At 40.4% G+C, this 27,392-nt stretch overlaps 1 protein-coding gene across 1 annotated transcript in view; it reads right to left on the minus strand.

The window, feature by feature from the left end:
- Nucleotides 1–27,392, minus strand: part of LOC126419447 (probable tubulin polyglutamylase TTLL2) — a 410,877-nt gene that overhangs the window by 339,678 nt on the left and 43,807 nt on the right. Inside the window, exon 2 of the mRNA XM_050086635.1 lies at nucleotides 22,526–22,663. Within this exon, the coding sequence (XP_049942592.1) occupies nucleotides 22,526–22,606 (81 nt within the window). The 5' untranslated portion in view covers nucleotides 22,607–22,663. The remainder of the gene's footprint in view (nucleotides 1–22,525; nucleotides 22,664–27,392) is intronic.

The raw sequence follows: 27,392 nt of genomic DNA on the forward strand, positions 1-27,392 counted from the left end.
GTATAAACGTTTTCAAATTTGTCTCATAATTTCACTCAATAGAACAGATATCACAAAATATGACGGGCCCTGAACAACAAAACATACCAGTAGATTTTGAAGTATTCCAGTGTAACCAGTAATAGTTATTTACCGTATGATGCAATATTATGCCTAGACAAATTTCATGTTAACCGACTGACCGCAGAAGCCTAAGCAGTTGTATGTATTTAACATGTTTGCAAGGAATGCTACAACAGATACGCCACTCGTAGCATATTTCTGAGAGAATTGTCATGTGATGCCTGGCGGTCTTGACAGCGATGGACTAGCCACAAAGTGTAATTTCAAACTTTTGATTACTGTTTCGGGAGTCAGAAAATTTTCGTTCAATAGAAAGCCATTCCACAACAGAACTGGTACCTTGCCTCACCTACTCAACAAAGACCAACAGAGCATACATGTGGCTTAGAAGAGCTTTTTCCAAAAACAGTCATGTAACCTGTTTAATAATCCAGTATGCATATCCGACCAGTAAATCAACTCAACCAGTACATCAATCAGCAACTAAGATTTTTTTTAAGATTTACTTTCATCCCAATTGATCCGTAGTGAGGAGGTCCTCCAGGATGTAGAACATGTCAGAAAGACAATAATACCTGACAAATATTTACAACTGAAACAAATAAGCTAATGTACCTACCACAGATCACAAGTGGAACGATCGTCATTTTTTTAATGGACACGATATGAAAGAATCATTTTACAAACACTAATGCACTGAATTTAAAATAAAAAAGTTTTATTTATTTATAAGATAATAAACATGTAATAGAACTACGAAACACTTATTTGCAATGAACACATTACTGCACTGAAATGGTGCAGAAGTTAAATTGTATTGACATAGACACACACACACACACACACACACACACACAAACACACAAACACACACTTATTTACAATGGTTCTTCTGCGAAATTCATCAATGGAGTAGAAGGACTTGGCCACCAATAAATCCTTTAGGCTTCTCTTAAACTGAATTTCATCGGTTGTTAAGCTTTTTATGGCTGCTGGCAAGTTTTTGAAAATGTGTGTTCCTGAATAATGCACACCTTTTTGTACAAGAGTACGTGTCTTTAAATCCTTGTGAAGATTATTCTTATTTCTAGTACTGATTCCACGAATTGAGCTGTTGGTTTGAAAAAGTGATATATTTATAATGACAAATTTCATTAAGGAATAAATATATTGGGAAGCAGTAGTTAGTATCCCTAGTTCCCTAAACAGGCTTCTGCAGGATGTTCTTGAGTTCACACCACATATAACCCTTACTGCACGTTTTTGTGCCTGGAAAAAATGGTTCAAATGGCTCTGAGTACTATGGGACTTAACTTCTGTGGTCATCAGTCCCCTAGAACTTAGAACTACTTAAACCGAACTAACCTAAGGACATCACACACATCCATGCCCGAACCAGGATTCGAACCTGCGACCGTAGCGGTCACGCGGTTCCAGACTGAAGCGCCTTTAACCGCACGGCCACACCGGTCGGCTGTGCCTGGAAAAGTTTAGCTTGGATTGATGAATTACCGCAAAAACATGACATTATGAAATGAAAGTAAGCATAGTATGCCAGATTTTTCATTTTTGTATCCCCTATGTCTGACACAATTCGCATTGCAACTAGAGATTTGTTAAGACGCTTCAGCAGTTGTGTGGTGTGCTCCTCCCAGTTGAATTTATTATCAAGCTGTGATCCCAAGAATTTAACACTGTCCACTTCTTCTATCTGCTTGACATCCTACGTTAGGCACATACTCGTGGGACGCCCCTTACGAGTTCTGCACTGCATATACTGTTTTTTTTCATAGTTTAGTGACAAAGAATTGGCTAGGAACCAGTGATTAATGTCCATAAATATTTTACTACCCGATCTTTCTAAGACTACACTTGATTGGCTATTTATTGCAATGTTTGTATCATTGGCAAACAAAACGAACTTGGCATCTGGTAATGTTATTGATGAAAGGTCATTGATATACGCAAGAAAAAGTAAGGGCCCTAAAATGGAACCGTGTGGGACCCCACATGTAATTAGTTCCCAGTTGAATGGTGCCTGATAGCTTAATACATGTCTCTTTCCTAATAACATCCTTTGTTTCCTGCCAGAGATGTAAGATTTGAACCATTTTGCAGCATTTCCTGTTACACCATAATATTCTAATTTTCTTAAAAGCATATTGTGATTTTCACTGTCAAATGCCTTTGACAGATCACAATTAAGTTCATTTTCACCGCAATTGTAGATAGCCTTCTAAATATCAGAACTCTTTAGAAATCCTAACTGCGACTTTGACAGTATGTTATTTGAGATAAGATGGTTATAAAGCCGATTGTACATTACTTTTCTAAAAGTTTTGAGAATGCTGGCAAAAGTGACATTAGACGGAAATTTGATGCTATTTCTTTATCTCCCTTCTTAAACAGTGGCTTAACTTCAGCATACTTCAACCATTCAGGAAATATTCCACTGATTAACAGCTGATTACACAGATAGCTTAATATGTTACTTAACTCAGAATCACATTCTTTAATTAACTTTGTTGATATTTCATCGTACCCACTAGATGTTTCTGATTTTAAAGATTTTATGGTGGACATTTTTCTCCTGGGGTAGTTAGGGTCAAATTCATATTACGGAAGTTACTTGAAATGTCTGGTCTGAGGTATTCCATAGCAGCATCTACAGAACCTGACAACTCCATCTTTTCGGTAACAGGTATAAAATGTTTGTTAAAAAGTTCTGCAACACTACACACATCTGTCACCAATGTATCATTTACTCTTAATGCTATTTGTCCTTCTTCATGTCTGGTTATACCGGTCTCCTCCTTCACTATATCCCATATTGTCTTTATTTTGTCATCTGATACGACTATTTTTTCCTTGTAATATATTTGCTTTGATGTCTGTATTACAGTCTTTAATATTTTGCAGTATTTCTTGTAATGTGCTATAGCGTCAACATCAGAACTGTTTCGGGTTGACAGATACAGTTTTCTTTTTGTTTTACAAGATATCCCTATTCCTTGAGTAATCCATCGCCTCTTTGCAGACTTTGCTCTAACCTTGGTTAGTTTTGGAGTAAACAGTGTTCAAATAAGGTAAGCACTTTATTAGCAAAAGTGTTATATTTTATATTCATTCCAAGAGCACTGTAAACATCAGACCAGTGAATGTCTCTGAGGAGTGTCCTAAAATAATCAATTTTTGGCTTATTGATTACCCTCTTGAGCTCAGATTTAACAGATTTTATATGCTGTTCAGTATTAACATTTAACAGAACGAACTGCATGTCATGGTCTGGTTTTGTAACATAATTTTGTTCATTATCCTTTTCTATAAAGATATTATCAATGGCTGTTTGTGAGCAATTGGCTACCCTAGTGAGGATCTTTACAGTGGGAATTAAGTTGAATGATAATGTTACTAACTCAAATAAATTCTTATTGGAAGAGGCTTTAAGGAAATCTACATTGAAATCACCAGCAACCACTAATGCTGCTTGAAAACTGCAAGCAATGATAACGGCTGCCAATGATTGCAATTCTGTTTTAACTCTAAGTCATTTCCTTTTGGTACGGTGAAGGAGCCTTGTAATTACGGCAGGCTTGGGACATTTAGCTGATTGCCATAAGGGAAGAGTCACTAGGGAGAACCGCGCGAGTTGTAAACATGTTTCTACTGAACGCAGGGTCTCATGCAGGTATAATGCGAAGGAGATGAATCTGGCGGCCAAGCGCAGCAGGAGCAACCAGCGAGAACATAACGTCCGGCATAAAGCTAATTGCGATTGAAGCAAAAAGAGTTCCTTTTAGCAGGGATACAAAGTACAGGGGAAAACACATTGAGACGAGCACTGGACTAGCCGTTATGCCCGGAGGAGGCCAAGGCCAGCTGGAATGTTTGTACAAAATAGTAATTATTTTGGCAGCAGAGGCAAGATCCCACACATTTGTGTGTGGAGACTATCTCATTGGCCGTAACATGAAATCTGTTACATAGTGCGGGAGATTTTCTGCCTTCTTGCCCACGCCAAGGGAGAAATACACTTCACTGGTTAAACACGGCAAAATCAGTAAGAGTAGGAAATTTGTTTGCATGTTTAATAAATTATCGCTCGCTGAAACTCGCAAAATCTGTTGCAATTGGCCAGTGATATCCCAGCGCTAGTAGAACCAGCTAAGTTTTGTAGAAGAGACAAAGAGGACACTTCTTTAGCGCACCGTAAAGAACGCTCACTTCAGGAGAGAATGTCAGAGCTGCAGAGCATAATGTTTCTGCCTTAGAGCAGAACTCATATGCCGGTACTGAACTCAGAATTCTCCACCACTACTGCAGCCGTTCTCTGCTCTCGCACATCTTTAGGACGATAAGCATAGTGTGTATTTGCACTCAGCCAGGCGAGGAGAGTGTGAAGTCGTTATTTCGTATCAGGGTTTCGTTTTACTGATTTAATTCTCACAACCACTTAGCCGCACCCAAAATGCGCTTAGGCGAGAGTACTGGCGTTTTTTCACACTTTTCTGGGACATTTCCTTAACTCATTAACCTTTTTACTGGCTTATTTAGCACCACAGTTTTATTTAGTTTCTTTCACTTATCCTCCCACCTGTCCCAAGGATAGAGTGCGCATTTTCAATCTCTTGTCCACTTAATATTTCATCGTAGTCTTGGTTCAGGGGATGGAGCATCCTTTCAGTAGCAAGCCAGATTATTCTAACGACGCTTTGTTTCCTTTCAGAGGTTGATGAATTCCATTATCAATCCGTCCGTGTGAGGTGCGGTACCCATACTTTCATAAGTAATTGGGCCACTCCTTGTAATTTTCATTACATGATCTGTCATCCATTGCGTGGGCCTGCTTCCTTTTAAGCTGCATTATCTTATGGGGAGCTTTACATCTCTGCAGGTCACTGAGGATAGAATCTGTAGCATCTCAGGGGTATGCTATACTGCTCCATTGACACCTCACACGTGAACCAATTTAACAGAAGGTTTCTGACCGTGGGCTGTGTACAGTCACCCATAGGAGCAGAGCAGAATATAATGCCTGCTCACAGATTATAGCTGGCTGAATTGGGCCACAAATTAGGACACCTTTACATACTATGCCAATGCTTACTGGAGCAGAATGGAGTCCACTTCTAAACATAAAGCTTTAATAAGTGCTATTACTGCAACATAGGTCCCATTGTTTTCAGTCAGTTATTCTGGGCACTTTATTTGTCATAGCAAGAGGGACACTCATAATACACAATAAGGGGAACGGGTTTAGTAATCGAATATTAAACATCGTCACAGAGGCAGAGAGAAAGGAAGAGAGAGAGAGAGAGAGAGAGAGAGAGAGAGAGAGAGAGAGAGAGAGAGAGAATCTGTTCACAGTTATAACCAAATTTGTACCAACAGCAGTAGCAGTGTCATGATTCCGAAGTTGCATGCTCCAAGGATGCTACAGTTTAAAATTATGCACATTATTATCGAGTTAAACAAATACAGTCTGTAGAGAAGTTGCTCCCGACCTTTCCGAGAGTATTTCAACAAAGGGAAGCTGATACCAGTCAATAGTCCCAAAGAAATTTAGCACCTAACTAAACTTTAGATTTAGGCTTTAAAAAAGTACAATATTATAAAAACGTATGTATATAAGTGTGTGTGGTTCAAATGGCTCTGAGCACTATGGAACTTAACATCTGTGGTCATCAGTCCCCTAGAACTACTTAAACCTAACTAACCTAAGGACACCACACACATCCATGCCCGAGGCAGGATTCGAACCTGCGACCATAGCAGTCGCGCGTCTCCGGACTGAGCGCCTAGAACCGCTAGACCACCGCGACCGGCTAAGTGTGTGTGTTCCACATCTATTCATAAACAACTTGGACTGATTTCAACGAACTTTATACACACATCTCTTACTATCTGGGAACAATCGCTGTCGGGGTAAGAACCACCTACCTGTCATAGCTCAGGAGATATCACGTCATAAACAATGACAGGCGTGAAAAACTGTCGCGTCATTTATTACTTCTATGCTACTGACTCTATTCGCAAAGAATTTCTGAGACGGTATTCACATATGGAGCTAAATGCTCCTACAAAATGTTCATATGTGGGTGGACTCCTAAGGGACCAAACTGCTGAGGTTATCGGTCCTAGACTTACACACTACTTAGACTAACTTATGTTAAGAACAACACACATCCACCCATGCCCGAGGGAGGATTCAAACCTCCGAGGGGAGGGGCCCCGCAATCCGTGACATGGCGCCTCAATCAGCGCGGCCACTCGGCGCGGCAAATGTACCTACAAAACTATATCATGGTACCAGAAGTAGTTCAGGAGATATGACGTCACGAACTCTGAGATGCGTGAAAAAATGTGGTACCATGCCCATAGCTTCAACACATTTATTCTTTACTACTAAGACGCTCCTGCAGTTGAGTCACCGTAAGCACTTTCGACAGTTATCAAATGGGAAACGCAGATGGCTTTAGGTGAAAACAATAGCCGTCTATACAGCTATGAAGAGGCGTTATCATAGAGACGTTTACACAACTGCGTTGTAAACACGAGAAGCAGATGTACTTTTACATTTGTACATTGTGCATTTATCTTTGTACGAATCTTTCATAATTTCAAAAGTGTCTTCACGAATACGTGGAAATGAATTTTTTTCGATATTACGCTACATACACAGTTCATTTTTCGTTTCGTTTCTAATATAAAAACGGCAAAATAAATAACCAGGGAATGCCAGGTTTGTCAGCCAGTAAATAAAATAAAATAAAAGCTTTGAAATGAGAAAAGGTAAATGACAGTTAACATTGGAACAAATACAACTCACCTGCCTTTACATGTGTCTCATTACCAAAATTAACAATGAGTCCACGAGGCGGTCGGTATAGCTTACTTCTAATATTCGTTTTGTGTTCTCTTTGCTTTCGGCCTGTGCAAATTGTAAGCTATGCACCAAATTCCATCTGCTCCTCGCTTTTGTTGTCATTACTACCACAGTCGATAAGTCACTTTTACGCTAGTTAGTTTTAGTAAATTTAAACGATATTATTCGGGCTTTTTCATACTCAACATCAACGTCAACCTATCGCCAAAATATGAGCAACTTTCTTGTTTTCGTGTGATACAGTCAGTGCGTTACCTTCACAGAGTCTAAAAAATTTTACTATATCTTGAATTTCGCCTCCTGCAAATTTTCCTTCATTCAGCAAAAATGGTCTAAGAATCCAGGCAGTTGCTTGTCGATTTTCCAAATCATGAAAACAGATGGCTGTTGCTGACTGCTAGGACTATACAACAACTGAAATAGATAAAAGAATAATAATAACGTGGAGTCTTTCCGTGGAGTAAATGCGGTTGTCAAAACGAAGGTGCCAGTGAGCCTGAAACTTGAAGCTTTCAATCACTATATGTTTTGATTCAAGGCAATCAGTTTGAAGTTTGACGTCTGAAAACCATTCAAAACCAGGTCGTTGTTCAACTTGCTGTGAAAAACTAGGAGGAGGCAAATAGACAACCGTGTCATGGAACAGTTTTAAATACGACTGTAATGCAAATGCAACTGAGGTGGGAGGTACATGTAGCCAAGAAGATGGGTGGTAAATAGGAAAAGGAAGTTGTTTTTGAAATACTACATGTAAGAAGAGACAAAAATGTCGACTAAGTGGAAGCTGAAAAAACTGACATATTGTCCATGAGGACTAAGTTAATAATTGGTTCCATTCTTTTTTTTATACATGGTGTATCGTAACTAATGGTGTAAACGCATACAGTTGAAAGCACACAATACTAGAAGCAAAAAAGTCTAGTAAGCATGGGCTCTGAAAAGCATACCTGAAGGGCTATAGGCACTTTCCTCATCTTCGATGCTGTGAAACAAACAATGGAAATTCCAGGTAGGAACATAAAGTTTGTAGGAAAAGACGGATTGCTTGTTATTGTGAAGAAGACACGTTAAGTTTTAGACAGGCACGGGTCGGCCAATAGAGCTCTGTGACTTCGATCGTGGACTAGCCGCTGGATGTCACCTAAGCAATAAATCCATCAGAGATATTTCAATCCTTCCTAACCTGCCCAAGTTGACTGTTGGTGATGTGCCTGCGTGAAGCAGAAACGCTAAGTACCAGACCAGGCAGACCTCATTACTGACCAAGAGAGATCGTCCCATAGAGCATCGAGGAGGATGGTGATAAAAAAATCGAATGAAATTGGAGGAAGGAATCACTCGTGAGCTCCAATGTGTACCAGTAGTCCAGATGGCACAATGATTGTGCGCAAGGAGTTCAAAAGAATTGGGTACAATGGTCAAACAGCTCCTCATAAGCCACACATTTTTGTAGTCAGTGCTATGCGATGCGTGAGGTGGTGTAAACAGAGTCGCCACTGGATGGGGGATGGCTGGAAACGAGTGATTTGGAGTGATGAATCACTACATACCATGTGATAGTGTGATGAAAGCATTTGAGTTTGGTGAATGCTTGAAGAACGTTATCTGCCATCATGTGTAACACCAACAGTTAAGTATGGAGGATGTGGTGTTATAGTACAGGGATGTTCTTCGTGGATAGGCTGAGGTCTCCCCCCCCCCCCCCAACCTTGCTCTTAAGAAAACGCTAAATGCGGAAGGATATGAACACATTTTCTAGCGTTGTGTGCTACGTACAATAAAGGAACTGTTCAGAGGCGATTATATCAGCATGACAATGCACTCTGTCATACAGCAGAATTTGTGAGATAGTGGCTCGTGGAATGGCATGCCTAGAGTTCCGGCCTGAAACAAATGGAACACCTTCGGAGTGAGTTACAACGTCGCCTTCGCTCCAGACCCCAGCGTCCAGTATCACCACCTACTCTGGTCTCGGCTCTTGACGAGGAATGAGCTGCCATTTTTCCCCGGACATTCAGACAGCTCACTAAAAGTGTCCCCTGCCGAGTTCAAGCCATCATAAAGGCGAAGGGTCGACACACCCCGTATGAGTATCCACTAATAGGTGTCTGGACATATTCGATTAGATAGTACATAAGGAACATAATGGAAGACGGGCAGGTAAAACTGGCGAACATTGAAAGGTTGCTACACTGAGCCACTGCGCCAGAGATTGCGCCAAAGAGTATTATTAAGCCGCCTCCACAGTGCCTGTTAAGAACTCGTAGAAGTCAGTGCTTGGAGAGAGCTCGTAGTAGTGAGTGCCTGTCGAGGTCTCGTGGTAGTCTGTGCTGAGATGTTGTGGCAGAGAGTGTTTGTTGAGATGTGCTATTAGGCAGTGCTTGCTGAGATGTGATATTGGAGAGTTCTGGTTGAGATATAATGTAAGGATTAGAATGATTTTCATCAATATAAATGAGGTAATTAACTCAGTTTGTTTTTATTTTAGTGTCCTAAATAATGCGTCATTACAGGTTCAGTCAACAAAGCATCTGGCGTGTGTTCTTGTATTAGAGTGTAATTCTGCTTTCCTTACGCAATTATAGTATTTCTAATTTTCTTTTATCACGTCAGTATAATTGGTATTAAAAAATTCTTGTCTTGTTGAAGAAGAACCGTGCCAGATGTACGTTGAGTCACACTCCCGCATACAGAACAGTTATACTTGTGCTTTGGTTTAGTAGGTTTTATAGTTGCTGGGGACTTAATTAATTAACTGTGTTTATGAAAATTTTCATTTCATTCTTTGTTGTTGTTCTTTGCAGTCAGATAGCGTAATAATTCTAGTCAGGGCCAACCGATTACGAGACACAGCGTAATCGGACCTACAGCTACGAAAAACTAAAAGTATTTTCAATTATATTTAATTAAGCCCCCATGCACGTGGCGACCGCTGCTTCGGATCGTCCCTTGGAATTCTTCTGATTGTAAAAATAGTAGACAGTAGTATTGTTGTAGTAATTGTAGTTAGTAATTGTAGTCTAATTTGCATGTGTAGATTCTTCTAATGGTATTTTCCAAAATTTAAATTTGTTGTCTTGTCTATGGGTTTGACAATTTAGTGCAATTATTTCAATTGTTCGATTGATCGTGTTTGAGGGAGACATTGCATGTAAATGGTATTGTTGGAGATAAGGAGGCATTGTGTGTAATTTTCGCACAGTGACGAGTTTTGTATGTCTTGTAAATGATTACGCGATCGATGAAAAAGGCAAAAATGATGAATAGTGAGAATGACGAAATTGTTAACATGGCGAACTCGCCGACAGAGGAAAACAGTATGATGGATAATGAGGGGGAAAACAATGTAATAAGTCGGGAAAATAGTCCGGAACCATTTCAAAATTTTTCTCAGTCCGAAAATTCACAGAATACGAGATTAACGATAGAAGATTCTGAAATAGTATCGAACTCAGATAGCTTTGCAGCTATGACGAAGGAAACTGGTTTCGTGGGAAATGTTAGGGGTGAAAAGAATTTTGAAACAGTTACTATGGAGCAGTTGATGAGTGCTATATTAAATGTGGGATCACAGTTTAGATCTGAATTAAAAACACAAATAGGAAGAATTAACTCGAAGATGGAAACTTTGACAATACGGTTAGGCTCACAAATAGGAACAAGTAAAACCGAGATGGAAACAATGGAAACACAGTTAGGCTCACGAACAGGGACGTGTTTCAAAAACATGAAAGATGAATTAAAGAAAGAAATTAGAGAAGTACAACCGATTTTGAAGGCTCACAATAATAGCTTAATTTCAACAGAAATTAGACAAGAGGAACAGGGCAGGGAACAGGAAGAAAAAGATCGCGTGATAGTACAGAAATTTTCAGAGTTAAATTTACAACGAGCAAACGACGAGGAAGAAATAATTGAAAGAACCGAGGAATCCGTACCAAATGACAGAATAAATAACTTAACGCAACAGTGTGAACAGTTAACTACTAAATGTGACAACACCGAAACCCGAGTCGCGACATTTACAGAAGACGTAAATAAACAGAAAGAACAATTAAGTGACTCATCGGAAAGAGTTGAGGAGATCTCAGATAAATTGACAAGTGTTAGTTTAGCAGAAGGGTGTGAAGAAAGTAATTTGTTTCATTTACGGGATGCAATAAGAGAGCGCGAGGCGCGTGAATTTAACAATAATCAACATTGGGTTCAAAATGGCTCTGAGCACTATGGGACTTAACATCTATGGTCATCAGTCCCCTATAACTTAGAACTACTTAAACCTAACTAACCTAAGGACATCACACAACACCCAGTCATCACGAGGCAGAGAAAATCCCTGACCCCGCCGGGAATCGAACCCGGGAACCCGGGCGTGGGAAGCGAGAACGCTACCGCACGACCACGAGCTGCGGACCAACATTGGGACTGGGACAGACGCGGTAGGTCTTTGTCGCCACGAGGCGCAAACATTGACTATAAACACTTCTTAACTGTTCGGAAGATTAAGATATTTCGCAATTCTAAGAATGACATACATCCATGTGCATGGTTAGATCAATTTATGTACGCACTTCCGCCAAATTTGCCACTAAGTCACAAACTAGAAATTATGTGCGGGTATTAACGTCCTCAGGGGATTCACTACTCTAAGTGAATATGTGCCGTAGCGAGCATAGGGCCCCGAGCTGTAGTGGTGCTATTTCTCTTTTAGTTTTCTGTACCGCTGCCTACTCTTTTACTATTCTTTGCATCTGTCAAACCAACTCTTCGACTAGCAATCTATCTAGTGAGTAAGTAAGCAATAACCTGATATGACTAATTGTACCTAAAAGTGACTTTGGAATTTATCGTTTGGACTTACTATATTTTCTGCAGCATTCATTCGTCGTCTAAATGAAATCTTACCTGTTTATCTTCGTGACAATATTACTTCTTATCTTGACGATATTCTTATTGCTAAACGTTCTTGGAGTTGAGCATAACAAAATTTTGGATTCATTATTACGTATTTTTGCAAAAGTTGGCATTACTGTGAACTTGGAAAAATCTGAATTTGGTCGTTCTCAGGTGAAATTTCTCGGTCACATTATTTCTACAGAAGGTATTCTTCCTGATCCAAAAAAATTAGACGCTATTCGTAATTATGCTGTACCTACCACAAAACGTGAGGTTCGTAGTTTCCAAAATTTTTGTGGAATTATATACTTTTGAAAAATTTTTTGTGGAATGACATACTTTTGAGAAACTAACAGCTAGATGTAAACATGCGGAGAGTACAAGGATACCGCGCTGTGTTTTGGCGGCGGCACATACTCAAAGCAACAGTAAGTCTGCGCGCCGCACAAAGCAGTCGTTGACCGCGAACAATTGCTTCCTACGTCACGCGCCTACAGCTGATCGAGTGCTCAGTGCGAATGCACTGACAGCCGTAAACAAATACACAGTTTAATTTCTCCGACTAAATTCAGTATAAAGCTATAGTGACTTGATGAATTATGTTATTAACATTCAGTATTTTTCAGGATACGGTTCTATAAAATATTTAAGAACTTCAGGTAAATTCTGTGCGTGTCCCACGTTAAGACGACTTGCTATCGAGAAAATTTCAGGAAAAATGTCATTTCGAAGAAGAAAGTAATAAACTAAAAAGGTAACTATTAATTGAGTTTATTTTTCAGGTAACATATTTCCACTTAGGTACGTACTTTAGACGTAATTTGCTGCTCGCGATTACGTGATTCATACTTTGTGCTAATTTCATGTTCTATGAATTTACGTGTGAAGCGACGTGCTTGCGTACATTTGCTGATTTTGTCAATGTTTTATTAATGAACAGGATTGTTATTTGTATATATTATGCATCGCTTGGCTGCACTGCTTTTTCACTGATGTCATATTTTTTTTAATTATGTGCCTGCTGTGCTTATTTATTTAAATTATAATTGTCACCTGATTTATTGTGCTGATGTGGTTAGGTATGTAAGTTATACTTTGTGATTTATCTGCTTGCGCCTTCATGTTTACTTATTAAGATGACATATGAACATTTATTTGCTTATGCTGATATGATACTAATGACATGTTTACTGCTTTGCGTATGGATTGCATATTTATACATATCTGTTGTTGTCATAACTACTCTTTAATTTGGTGTATAGAAATGCTGATATACTGTGTATGAACATAGAGTTTAGGTCACACTATTGTATTAATTATAGATTGTTTGCTTGGCAGAGCCTCGTTGTAAGAATTGTGCTGCATACACTTGTTGACATTCTGTTCTCTACTGGTATATTTACTCGCTATTGCTTGTTTTGCTTACGCTAAGTGCCTTATATTTTTAATATAAGAAAACGAACTGCTATAATTCGACGAACGACATTAGTACAAGAAACTTCATAGAAGTCACATGAGCTGGAGGTTTTATGGAAGTTGTATAACTTTATGCTAATAGGAAGGAAGCTAACGACATGACATACCATTGCTAGGTTTAGACCATTAACAGTTATTACACTGCATTTTTCGTGAGCAATTGAAATAGGAAGTGACACTTGATACAAGAAATACTCCACATGTTTGCTTCTGCCATAATTCTTGAAGTGGTGTACACACTGTGAAATATTGTGATCATTCACATTCCGTAATCGTACTTAATTACTGAGAGTTATTCGAACTAAGTCTGTTAGAGGTCATGTATGCATTTCTTTTGTTTATAATTCATAATGAGTAGAAGATTTGGCTCAGATGGATTCCACAGAGGTTGTGTGTTGACAATGTGTCTTCGGATTGTATGGGATGATGAGGTTTGCATTAGGATTTTATCTGTACTTGTTCGAGGAGACTGACTAGAGGAAAGAGTTGTTATGGAAGTGAAATGATATTGGTAATAAGGTTTATATGTATCGACGCATTGAAGAGGTATTATTGAGGTATTATTGAGATTGTGTGAAGTTGATGATTATTGGAGTTTTGGTGGATAAGAGGTAAAGTAAGTGAGGAGCATATATTGGCAATAAGGTTTATATGTATCGACGTATTGAAGAGGTATTATTGAGGTATTATTGAGATTGTGTGAAGTTGATGATTATTGGAGTTTTGGTGGATAACAGGTAAAGTAAGTGAGATGCATATTTTTTTTGTTGGTCTTATGGAACAAGGAGGATGAAGATAGCAGACTAGAACACTAAAGTAGAAGGAAGATAGTCTATACACACACTTTGTTAAATCACTAAGCAGTATATACTTTTTTTTTGAAGAGAGGAAGTATTTGCATGTCTTGGCTCACTGACAGTTGTTCAACAACAGTACATTTGATCTGGCTTGGCAAACATTGGTCTTGACATGATGACTATGACGTTGACCTAACTATTATTGACTGTTATACATTGCTGCCACTACTACTTGATACACATGATGAACATCAGATTTTGACAGAATTACATTTACACAGTTAACACCATTCAATTACACAGTAGTACTTAATGTGGATGAAAGATGAATGAGTGTGTTTTGTGTGTTTTCCTTTCCTAATCCTACCCACCTATCTCGTAAATATTATTTTATTTGTTTGTAGTGGCTTGCACTGACACCCATAAATATTATAGGTTTACTGATATTTGAGTATTTGTAATAGTTAATATGAAAATTATCTGACATCATTTGTGTGTTTGTTATGATTTGTATGTTTAGTGTAAAAGCATTTGTATGTGCATTCAAACTATTGTTCATGCCTGAACTGTCTGATTAGTGAGGGTAAATATTATGAACTGTTACCCGCACTTTTTCAACATAATGTGTGACACTTAGGAATGATTAATTTCTGCTGATGAACTGTGTGATCAGTGATAGTGAATATCATGGACTGCTCTCTGGACCTGCTCATGATTGCTAGGTGTAACTGATGGACTACTTGTATGGAAATGAAGTCACTTGTTGCTGTCTGCACCTACTCAACATTGCTGGGTGCCACTGATGGACTGCTTCTACTGAACTAATGTGACTTGTTGCTATGTGTACCTCTTCAACTTTACTGGGTGCCACAGATGGGACTGCTTCTACTGAAATGATGTCACTTGTTGGTGTCTGCACCTGCTCAACATTGCTGGGTGCAACTGATGGACTGCTTCTACTGAAATGATGTCACTTGTTGGTGTCTGCACCTGCTCAACATTGCTGGGTGCAACTGATGGACTGCTTCTACTGAAATGAGGTCACTTGTTGGTGTCTACACCTCCTCAACATTGCTGGGTGCCACTGATGAACTGCTTCGGCTGAAATGATGTCACTTGTCGGTGTCTGCACCTGCTCAACATTGCTGGGTGCAACTGATGGACTGCTTCTACTGAAATGATGTCACTTGTTGGTGTCTGCACCTGCTCAACATTGCTGGGTGCAACTGATGGACTGCTTCTACTGAAATGATGTCACTTGTTGGTGTCTGCACCTGCTCAACATTGCTGGGTGCAACTGATGGACTGCTTCTACTGAACTAATGTGACTTGTTGCTGTGTGTACCTACTCAACATTGCTGGGTGCAACTAATGGAACTGCTTCTACTGAAATGAAGTCACTTGTTTGTATCTGCACCTGCTCAACATTACTGGGTGCACAGGTGAAGCTACTTCTATAGAAATGATGTCACTTGCCGGTGTCTGCACCTACTCAACATTGCTGGGTGCCACTGATGGACTGCTTCTACTGAACTAATGTGACTTGTTGCTGTGTGTACCTCTTCAACTTTACTGGGTGCCACAGATGGACTGCTTCTACTGAAATGATGTCACTTGTTGGTGTCTGCACCTGCTCTCAACATTGCTGGGTGCAACTGATGGACTGCTTCTGCTGAAACGATGTCACTTGTTGGTGTTTGCACCTGTTGACCATTGCTGGGCTGGAATTATCAACTATTTGTTTTTTTTTTTTTTTGAATAATTAAAAGTATTTTATGTGAACATTTGTATAAACTGATTTTTTATGTATTGTGTAAACTATTATGTAAAGCCACATGTATGAAAAGAATTTGTATTGCCTACTGTATTTTATATATTAGGTTATTGAAAAGTCAGTGCAAAGCCAAAATTTTAACTAATTATGTGATATTTAGGTATTAATATTATCTTTTATTTTTGTCTGTATTTTTCTGGACGAATTTGGTGGTATTTTCACCACCAATGCTGGCAAAAATACCATCAAATTCTGGCCTGTGGAGGAGGGGCATATGAAAGGTGGCTACACTGAGCCACTGCGCCAGAGATTGCGCCAAAGAGTATTATTAAGCCGCCTCCACAGTGCCTGTTAAGAACTCGTAGAAGTCAGTGCTTGGAGAGAGCTCGTAGTAGTGAGTGCCTGTCGAGGTCTCGTGGTAGTCTGTGCTGAGATGTTGTAGCAGAGAGTGTTTGTTGAGATGTGCTATTAGGCAGTGCTTGCTGAGATGTGATATTGGAGAGTTCTGGTTGAGATATAATGTAAGGATTAGAATGATTTTCATCAATATAAATGAGGTAATTAACTCAGTTTGTTTTTATTTTAGTGTCCTAAATAATGCGTCATTACAGGTTCAGTCAACAAAGCATCTGGCGTGTGTTCTTGTATTAGAGTGTAATTCTGCTTTCCTTACGCAATTATAGTATTTCTAATTTTCTTTTATCACGTCAGTATAATTGGTATTAAAAAAATTCTTGTCTTGTTGAAGAAGAACCGTGCCAGATGTACGTTGAGTCACACTCCCACATACAGAACAGTTATACTTGTGCTTTGGTTTAGTAGGTTTTATAGTTGCTGGGGACTTAATTAATTAACTGTGTTTATGAAAATTTTCATTTCATTCTTTGTTGTTGTTCTTTGCAGTCAGATAGCGTAATAATTCTACTCAGGGCCAACCGTTTACGAAACAGCGTAATCGGACAGACAGCTACCAAAAAAAAAAAAAAAAAAAGTATTTTCAATCATATTTAATTAAGCCCCCATGCAACATGCAATAGCAGCAAAACTGCATATTGCAAAAGACGTAAACGCGTCGAAGGGTTTGGTGGAAGTCTTTATCCACCAATTCATGTGAATGACTTATGGCGATGATGTATTTAATAGATTGTAACGAAATAATGATAATAGAGATATTTTTTAAAGTAAATGTGTGGTGACTTAAACATAATCAAAAACAATTTGCTTTCGCATTTTAAGACTTTCAACCCCCCCCCCCCCCCCTCCCGAGAAGGGGTAATTATAGACCAGAGTGAGAAACAGTGCTACAGAGTAACCAGTAAGTCTGTCATTTGTTGATGACGATCCAGTGTTTAAAGACGACGATCCAGGTGCCTGGACTTTCGTTCCCAGAGGTAACACAACTTGGAGGGATCAAGATTCCATTCATACCGGCTTGCTTACACAAGACCTATACATTGATGCAGCACATATTCAGCACAGCTTTAATACTAATAATTATTATTCAGGAATTCTGCCATCTTGGAAGCAAGGAGGAGATAAAAGACGGATTAAAACAGGTAAAGAAGGTATTACTGACCAAAAGAACCTTGCTTGTATCAAACATCAGCCTTATTCTGAGAAAGAAATTTCTGAGAGTATGAACGGTAATAAACACTGTTGTGTGGTAGTGTGTCATGGACTGTGAGAAAACATACAAAGAAGGGAACTGGAGAGTCTGAAATGTAGTACTCCGAAAGGATGTTGAAAAGTCGGTAGAACGATGAGATAAGAAACGAGGCGGTTTTCCGCAGTATCGGGGAAGAATGGGACTTATAGAAAACACTGATAAAAATTAGAGGCAGAATAACAGGACTCGTGTTAGGATACAAGAGAATAACTTCCATGCTACTAGAGCGAGCTCCAGCTAAAAGCTGTAGTGGAATACAGAGACTGGGATGCATCCAACAAATGTTACTTAAAATCCGTCTCGATTGCAAATTTTTTTTATTCATATGACCGGTTTCGGTTCATTCAGAACCATCTTCAGATCTGATATTTCAGTTACAGCAGTAACCCGTACAAATCCAGCAACTTTCACATGCTGCGTCACTCCTGTAACTGAAATATCAGATCTGAAGATGGTTCTGAATGAATCGAAACCGGTCGTATGAATTTAAAAAAAATGCAATCAAGACGGATTTTAAGTAACATTATAAAATCACTGATTTCTGTTATCCCATAAGACATTATGTCTGTTTTTTGCAAAACATCCAACAAATGGCTGAGGATGTAGGATTCAAGTGCTAACCTTACAAAGAACACATCGCGTTATTGCGAACGATACTGTCTACGCGCCGATGGTAAATTTCATGCACTGAGTGCACATCATGTGATTGCGACCGCGACCGCCAGTATTAGTGTGGGAGGAACTGAAGGACCAGAGTATTATGAACTAATATAGATGGACAAATAGCAGAAACGCAACCGCTCATTCTATGGGTCTCACCGACTACTACTCCCTCGAATTACCCTGTTGGTTCACCTGGTCAGAGTCGCTGAATAAAGCTGTATTCTTAAACAATAGACCTTTGTTGGTCATACAGAGCTTTCCAGTTACACAGTTGTATCACGCCTGCGGTGAACATGTGGTAATGCTAACTCATAACCCAGCAGTCTTCTAAGCATGAGAACGCCGAGCAAAGGTATTGAAGCACGAGGACCCTACTGCGGCAAAGAAAAAGTAACATCAGCCATCCCTACCCCCACCAAACGGCGTGCATGCGATAATTGTTAATATTATTTATACGAAATAAGCGAGGAACCCTCACTCGTGGCGACGTATGAAGGTCCACGAGCACAATTCGGACATTTCCGCGATGCTGCTAGTCACGTAGTCCGGCTGTCCTCACCTCAGGGAAAGGTGGAGAGCATAAATAGTAACCTATAAAATACCATGTTTTTTGAACAGACATTTCCTTCGCACCGGCAGAACTATACCTCCCGTATGACTTGAATTTTTTGTCCAGTTCCTCCGCATCACCTACGAACTTCTTGTATAGTTACCTATGGTAGAACACAGAAAATACAGAAAATACAAACGAAGGTTGCTCCAAACAAAATGAACAATATTTTTTGAAAAAATGTAACTGATGTTCTATATCTTTGCTATTCATGGACGGCATACGTTCTTACTGCTTGTGTTAAAAGTTAATTCAACCTGTTTCTGTTAGTCGCGCTATCGCTGTACACTCAAGGTGGTAGCTGCGCTTCATGATCGTCTGAAGGAACGTATTCTGATACAACTCTTGTGAACGCGATACAGTGACAGACATTCACAAGAGACTGAAGAAGGTGTACGGGGATGACGCTGCTGATCGCATTACAGTTAGTCGTTGCACAAGCAGTGCGTCTGGTGAAAGTGGGCATGCAAATACTGGGGACCTTCCGCGCACTGGCAGATCGACCACTGCACAGATTCTTCGCAATGTGTAGCGTATTCTGAACCCGATTTTATCTGACAAACACATACCAGTGAACGAACTGTCAATCCAAATGGGAGTAGGAAAACCATGTGTTCGTAGAATATTGAGACACATGAAGCCTGAAAAAGTTTCAGCCACGTGAATTTCGAGAACGTTGACAGACGCTCATAAAGAAACACGAAAGACAGTACGCAGGGAACTTTTGGAACAGTACGAGAATTTAGGAGACGAATTTCGTGCAAGAATTGTGCCAAAGATGAAACCTGGTAGCATCAGTTTGAAACGGAGGCAGCCCATATAGAATGCAATCATGACAACTCGCCGAAGAAAGAGAAATTCAAAACTGCACCTTCAGCAGGAAAAATGATGTCTACTGTGTTTTTCTATTCAGAAGGACTGTTGCTTGTGGACTTCATGCCACACGCAACCACTTCCAATTCCAACCCCTACGTGTCAGCGCATGAGCTTCATGCTCGAATGTATCGCGTTTGGCAGCATCGGCAATAACAAGGTGTTTTACTGTTGCATAGTAACACTCGGCCACATGTCAGTGAGAAAACCACCGCCGAGATCAGAAAGCTTTGATGGACAATACTGAAACATTCATTCTGCAGCCCTGATCTGGTACCGCGAGAGAACCACCTCTTCAGTAAACCGAAAGAATCCCTTTGCAGCCGCGCGAAATGGCCGTACGGTTTGAGGCGCCATGTCACGGACTGCGCGACCCCTCCCACCGGGGGTTCGAGTCCTCCCTCGGTCATGGATGTGTGTGTGTGTGTGTTTGTTGTTCTTAGCATAAGATAGTTTAAGTTAGTTTAAGTAGTGTGTAAGTCTAGGGACCGATGACCTTAGCACTTTGGTCGCTTAGGAATTCACACACATTTGAACATTTGAATCCCTTTGCTGAGCGAAATCTGAAGATGATGGTTCCCTTGTGAACGCTGCTAAATAGTGCTCAAGAGTGCAGTTCCTGACTTCTGTTGTGAAGTTCTTGTGTATTCCTCTGTGGGGTAAGGCAGTTGAAAGGGAGGGAGAGAGTGTGGAAAAACTGGCCGGGTACGAGTATAGGTCTCGCGCTGTGAGAGTTCCGTTCCATCTTGAGTATGTATATATAGACAGGTAATCGATCCTAGCGATCGAGACTCTCGATGATTTTTGTCTGTTATCGACACTGATATTGGAAACATATCGATCCTTGAAATTCCAAAACTTTCGAGAATGTTTTATAATTGTAAGTTTCAAGTTGGATAACAAATGAGAAAAGAATTTTTTCGTGTGATGTAATTACAAATTAACACTTTACATGTACTGTTAAGCCTTCCTTCTTGTCAAATTTTATGATTCTAGGCCAACGGGAAGTACACTGTAATTTTGGATGAGTGAATTTGCGAGTATCAAAATATGTGACATAAATAGCATTGACTTACATTTCAGAAGCTTACATTTATTATACCTCCATGGGACCGTAGACGTTAGTACGCGACACAAATTTAAATTTGATATGTCTGCCTGTTCCTGAGGAAAATGGTTTTTAGCAGTCGGACAGATAGACAAACAGAAAGACAGACGGACAACAAAGTGATCCCATTTAAAGGTTCCGTGTTACTGACTGTAGAATGGAACTCTGTACATGACATTTCGTCTTTCAAGACTGTAACAACGTACTGGAAAAATATGAAAGTGGAAAGTAAATTGTATATTTAACCGTAGTAATGTACACCTCTGAAATCGTCACACGAAGTGCAGACCACGGTCACAGTTGCTCTCAATTATTTACTGGAGAAATTGCCTGAAAGTGAGATATTTTGTAATGAAATCTGAGGCTTACGAACTAAAAACATTTTATTTAACCTCCCGCTTGTACTTTTTCGATCAGTATAGTATTAATGCACCCACATTCGAGACAATGGAAACTGAAAGTTCAAGGCAGATTAAAACTGTGTGCCCGACCGAGACTCGAACTCAGGACCTTTGCCTTTCGCGGGCAAGTGCTCTACCATCTGAGCTACCCAAGCACGACTCACGGCCAGTCCTCACAGCTTTACTTCCGCCAGTACCTCGTTTACCGAGTTCGAGTCTCCGCTCGGCACACAGTTTTAATCTGCCAGGAAGTTTCATATCAGCGCACACTCCGCTGCAGAGTGAAAATCTCATTCTGTTATGGAAACTATTCGCCTACGAAACTTGAAGGTGGTCCGGAAGTAAAGACTTTACTTGCAGTTTAACTGGATAAACATGTTATTCATTTAATGAAATGTACATATTTCATGAATGATGTGACGTGTTCTCAATAATTCATAAAACCCGTCATTCCTTATTTACACACTCTTGGAATATAGAAAAACATGTTATCGGCATCTGGCTAGATACAACTGTGTTCCAACAATGACCATCCTTACAGCGGACTTCTCTACTTTCTACATAGCTGTCTGAAGATTCGTCGGACTGATCAGCCTCATCACTGTCCATAATTGCTGGAGGAACATCAGCTTCAGAATGACTTTCATCATGAAAGTCACTTACGTTACTTTCACGGTTTAGTTCTTCTAACAACGCTTCCCTTATAGCGTTTCCCGTTAGTAAAATGTCATTCCTATGTGTCATTTTACATAAACGAATTTCACACTTTGTGACAGAACAGTTACACAATGTGTCCACGAGGATCACAATGATTCATCAAAACATAATTCTGTCAAAATAATTAAACATCTATGCATCAAAACTGCGAACGCCCGTCCTCTACTACGTCTCGTCAATGCTGAATTTACATTGGTGGCAGTGACCTGTGTGTGTGCAGTGGCCAATTCTTAAAAAAAAAAAGAAGGAAAACTTCGGGGTCAGAGTGACACTGGTGTATATTTCTAGAGTTAAAAAAAACAATGTGCATTTCTTCTGGAGTGACCCTACAAACTACTGAACTTTATTTTCGATCCTTGGCTTTTCCCTTTTTCCGAAGAAATCCTCAATTAGCTGACTCCAATACAGGTGTCCGTACCACAGGACACATAGCCCTCAATTTCCAGCATTAACCTTATAGCAGATAGGTGTCGAGCACTCGCAGCGCCTGAAGGTGACGCACAGACCTCCCGGTCACAACAGTCTTACCTTGGATTGTCGCTCTCGGCCCAACAACGGTCCTGTGACTGATTACGATAGAGCAGGTCTCACTGACCTGCAGCAGCAGGTGCGGGCCGCCGCCGTTGTCGTTGACGCGGAAGACGAAGGGCCTCCCGTGGAAGGGTGAGGCGCTCATCTCTACCGTCAGTGGCCGGCAGCCACCGCTGGCAGCGACTTCCCCATGGCACCGCCCCTGCGACACACACTGGCTGCTCAGCCACTGCAGACACTCGACATCTCGAGTCCCAAATGGTTCAAATGGCTCTGAGCACTATGGGACTTAACATCTGAGGTCTTTAGTCCCCTAGAACTTAGAACTATTTAAACCTAATTAACCTAAGAACATCACACACATCCATGCCCGAGGCAGGATTCGAACCTGCGACCGTAGCGGTCGCGCGGTTCCAGACTGTAGCGCCTAGAACCGCTCGCCCACCCCGGCCGGCTATACACTTTCAACATATATTGTACGTAAATATAATTTTAAAACCTATACTATCATATAAAGGCAAGTTGATGTTTAACAGTGTTATCAAAAATCTCGAAAAGTTATTGACCGATTTACTTCAAATGTTTGCATCATGTTCGCCGCGTAGAGTGGTCGCGCGGTTTGGGTCGCCATCTCACGGATTGCGCGGCCTCTTCCGCCGGAGGTTTGAGTCCTCCCTTGGGCATGACCATGGGTGTGTGTCTTGTTCTTAGCAGAAGTTAGTTTAAGTAGTGTGTCAGCCTAGGCACTCACGACCTCAGCAGATAGGTCCCTTAGGAATTCACACTCACACATTTTGTATAATGTTCTAATAAACATTTGGATGGACATTGGCGACATATATGGAAAAGTTTATAGCAAAAATCTCAAAAAGTTCTTGACCTACTGTGGTGTGCGTACTGTAAGACCTTCGGTACACACACCATCAGATTATTTGACTTGTCGCTCTAACGAAGTAGGCGAGTGTCAGCAATATGTCTCGTGGTCTTCTCGTGGCGTGTTTATCTTCTGCCGTTAGGTCAGACGATAGAAAGGCCACTTGTACGCTTAGAGTAGCAGACTGACAGTGACCAACTTTAAACAGAACTTGATTAATTTCCACACACATTTATTAAAATAATAAAAATCATAGATATTATGTAATTTGATTCTGGATGCTGTTTACAATTGACAATCTGATGTTCCTTTGGTCTTGGTACGTTAATCTTATTCTCACATATCTCTGATACTTGACAAAGTGTCTATACATTTCTCTTCATGGCTATCTACAGGAATGTGATAATCTTATTAGGTGCAGACTGAAACTTGACTATAGACTGGTACAGACTAATGCAGACTGACTAACTGGAGGTCTGTACACTCGTTATGATACCTCGAGTGTTCAGGTATCACTGCGCGAGTGTGATCCGCGAGGAGAAAAGGTCCTACCTTAGCTGCATTACATATTAATACGCGGATCGACGGAAGCAGAATTTGGTCCCTCTCTAAGACAACGCCATCTCGTAGTGCGGAGACGGACGAGCGCTGCGCCTGCGCTGTTGTGCATAGCGGGGCGCGCTCTAGTGGGAAAGTTGTGTACGCGCTGACTATGTGGAACTATGTACACAACACCTGCTTTGCTTCAAATTTTTTCGCTACACGCTAATAAACATTCAGACGGACAGAGGATATATAAATTCAATGTAAAGGTTTTTGGAAGGAAGAAAATGCTATGGTGGAAAATGTAATGTTTCGTTTTCTTTCTCGAAATCAGTTTTAACTACGATAGCAGGGCATTTAAACCATTAGACAAATTGTTTTTCCCATCATATTCGTTGTATACAATTTTAAATAAAAACTGTATACACAACAGTGTATGCTTCCTTCCTCACACTCGGTTTTAACAGGAAGCAGGCAAGATGTATTTAAGGATTATGGGCTTATGATTAGAATACTGCTACGGAATTTGAATCGACTGAAACTTCGTAAACTATGTAGATTAAAACTGTGCAAAACATTGTGGTTGAAGCTACTATTCTCATAAATTTAGCAGGTGGATAAGTGCACTTTTCACATATACAGTGATCCCAACCGATTTATCTATTTATTTTAAGCGACTTTTAGTTCCAAATCAGGGTTTCGTTAGCTACGATAATAAACAAGGTACAGGTCAGCGAGAGGAGGAAAGAGGAAATGGAAAGAGAAGGACGGGGATGGAATGGATATAAAGAGGGGGAAGCAGGGCATGTGCAGAGAAAGGAGGGAGGAGGAGATGGTCAGAGAGTGGGGAAGGAGGTGTTGGACAGGAAGTGAGGGGAGGGGGAGGAGATAAACAAAGAGAGGGGGCAGAAAATGATCAGTAGTTTCATCCAATTCCGATACACATTTAGCAATTGCTAAGTTCTGCTGGGTTCGTTGGTATACAGTATGTACTAAAACCAAGAGGGAACAATAAGACTGGAAGACCAAGAACGAGATTCTTCTCGGATTAAAATGCATGAAAGACGGGGATGCGGTCTTTCGCCTCTACTGTTCAATCTATACGTCGGAGAAGCAATGACGGAAATAGAGAGAAAGGGTCACTAGTGTTACCAAAATTCACGGTGAAAGGATATAAATGACATGATTCGCTGATGACACTGCTATCCTCAGAGAAAGTGAAGAAGAATTGCAGGATCTGTTGACTGGAATGAACAGTCTAATGATACAGAATATGGACTGATAGTAACTCGAAGGAAGACGAAAGTGAAGAGAAGTAGCAGAAATGACTACAGCGAGACATTTAACATCAAAATGATGATTACGAAGTAGACGAAGTTAAGGAATTCTGCTACCTTGGAATCAAAATAACCCATGACGGACGAAGAATGGACGACATAAAAAGCAGACTAGCACAGGGAAAAGAGGGAATTTCTGACCACAATAAGTCTACCGATATTAAACATAGGCCTCATTCCTTTGAGTACCAGTGATTTTTGCCTGAAACCATCATTTTTTAAATTTTTTAAATGAAGTATCAGTACCTTTAGCATGAAACCAACTATGTTGTTGCAAGACAAAGACATATAGTAGTACCATGAGGTTCTTTTAGCAGTCACTCATAGCGTTCAAAGCAACAGTTGGCTCGAAGATTGTGCTTCGTCATGGTAGAAGATTGTGACACGGTTTTTTTATAGTAGGCATATCAAGGAACTCCATAGACTGTGAAAGTAAGTATATCTAAAGTTATTGTGACGAAAATTTGAGCTTGTATTACTGCTTTTGTGAGTTGTTTAAAAATGTCTACACAGTTTTGACACAACATTTATTAGTTTTTAGGCCCATTTTTGTTTGGTATTTACAATTACAATTTGTTTCAGGGCACTATGATTTCATGGAAGTTTTGAGATACGGGATTGTGTCTAGGAAAAACGTGAATATGCTTCCACATATATATCATGAAATGATATGTGATTGAAAACTGTATGCCCTATTTGCTCCAAAGTGGAAACATCTCCCGAAAACGACTGTCCTCACTTTCTGTTCCACAGAAGTGTGTTTATAGACACCAGCCGACAGTCAGTTGCTTGATGGTATCAAGAGTGTTGGCACTGAGTAGAGATAAGTGGACATGCATGGAGTCGACCTAAGCAGCATACATCATGAGATAACTACCACTTATAAAAGGTATATTTCAGCCACCAAGCGCTTTCTCAAGACTTGTAAGAAAGAACATTGGACGAAATTTTGCCAAAAATGATCAGAAAACACCCCTCTCGGTTAGACTTAGCCAATGGTGTCTTTACATAAATTCATATATGATAACGAAAAACCAAACATGTAAATATTCTTCACTTGATAGAGGTGTTGGGAAGAACCTAGTACAAACGCCACTGCATGGAATCTAGTGTGCTTCTCCACTACGAGAGGGGGGAACAAAGGGAACTAGTGAAATATATAATATCGATAAACAAGTGAGTAATCAGATACATTACCACGATATCACCTAAGGAGCCAAAGTGGTTCTACAGAAGATAACACTGAGAAAGCTCAATTCGAATTTTGAACGGCTGGAAAACCAACTGAAACTCTACAGGCCGGAGCTGCGTATTTTACCGATAGTACAGCGAAAGGCGGTGTATTGATGACGGCCATTTCTCGTGGTGAGCTGCGCTGCATGAAGATGAGGCTGTGCCTTGGAGACCGATCGAAGGGCGAGCGCGGAAAGCTGGACAAATGAAACTGCGGATGAAATTACTCTGCAGCAAGCGCGGCAAAGTACAGAATCGACTCCTGCAGCGGGCAGGAACCAACTCCCTCAGATTCTCTTTCGCCCCGCGCCCAATGTGCGACCGATTCGCTGTCGATCAGTCTATCATAGCCACCGCCAGGACTTTGCATGGGAAGTTTTCTGTCGGGCGCCAACGGAATATGATAATCGGGGTGTTATGTGTGGTGCTGTCCACATCTACATCTACATCTGCATAGATAACACTCAAGCCATAGTACGGTTCTTGGCCGAGGGTACCCTGAACCACTACTAGTTAATTCCTTTCCTGTTCGACACGCAAATAGAGCGAGTGAAAAACGACTGTCTATATGCCTCCGTATGAGCCCTAATTTCTCGAATCGTTCGGCAGTCAACTTCAGACGTCGGTTCTCTAAATTTTCTCAATAGTTCCTCGAAAAGAAAGTCGCCTTCCCTCCAAGGAAACCAATTTAAGTTCCTGAACCATCACTTATGTTGTTCGAACCTACAGGTAACAAATCTAGCAGCCCGCCTGTGAATTGCTTCGATGTTTTCCTTCAGTCCGACTCGTTACATATCCCAAATACTCGAGCAGTACTCAAGAGTAGGTCGCACCAGCGTCCTACATGCGGTCTCCTTTACTGGTGAGTCACTCTTTCCTAAAATGCTCCCAATAAACCAAAGTCGACCATTCGCCTTCCCTACCACAGTTCTTACACCAAAAAA

This window comes from Schistocerca serialis, chromosome 9 (assembly GCF_023864345.2).
Source record: "Schistocerca serialis cubense isolate TAMUIC-IGC-003099 chromosome 9, iqSchSeri2.2, whole genome shotgun sequence".
Classification (NCBI taxonomy): domain Eukaryota; kingdom Metazoa; phylum Arthropoda; class Insecta; order Orthoptera; family Acrididae; genus Schistocerca; species Schistocerca serialis.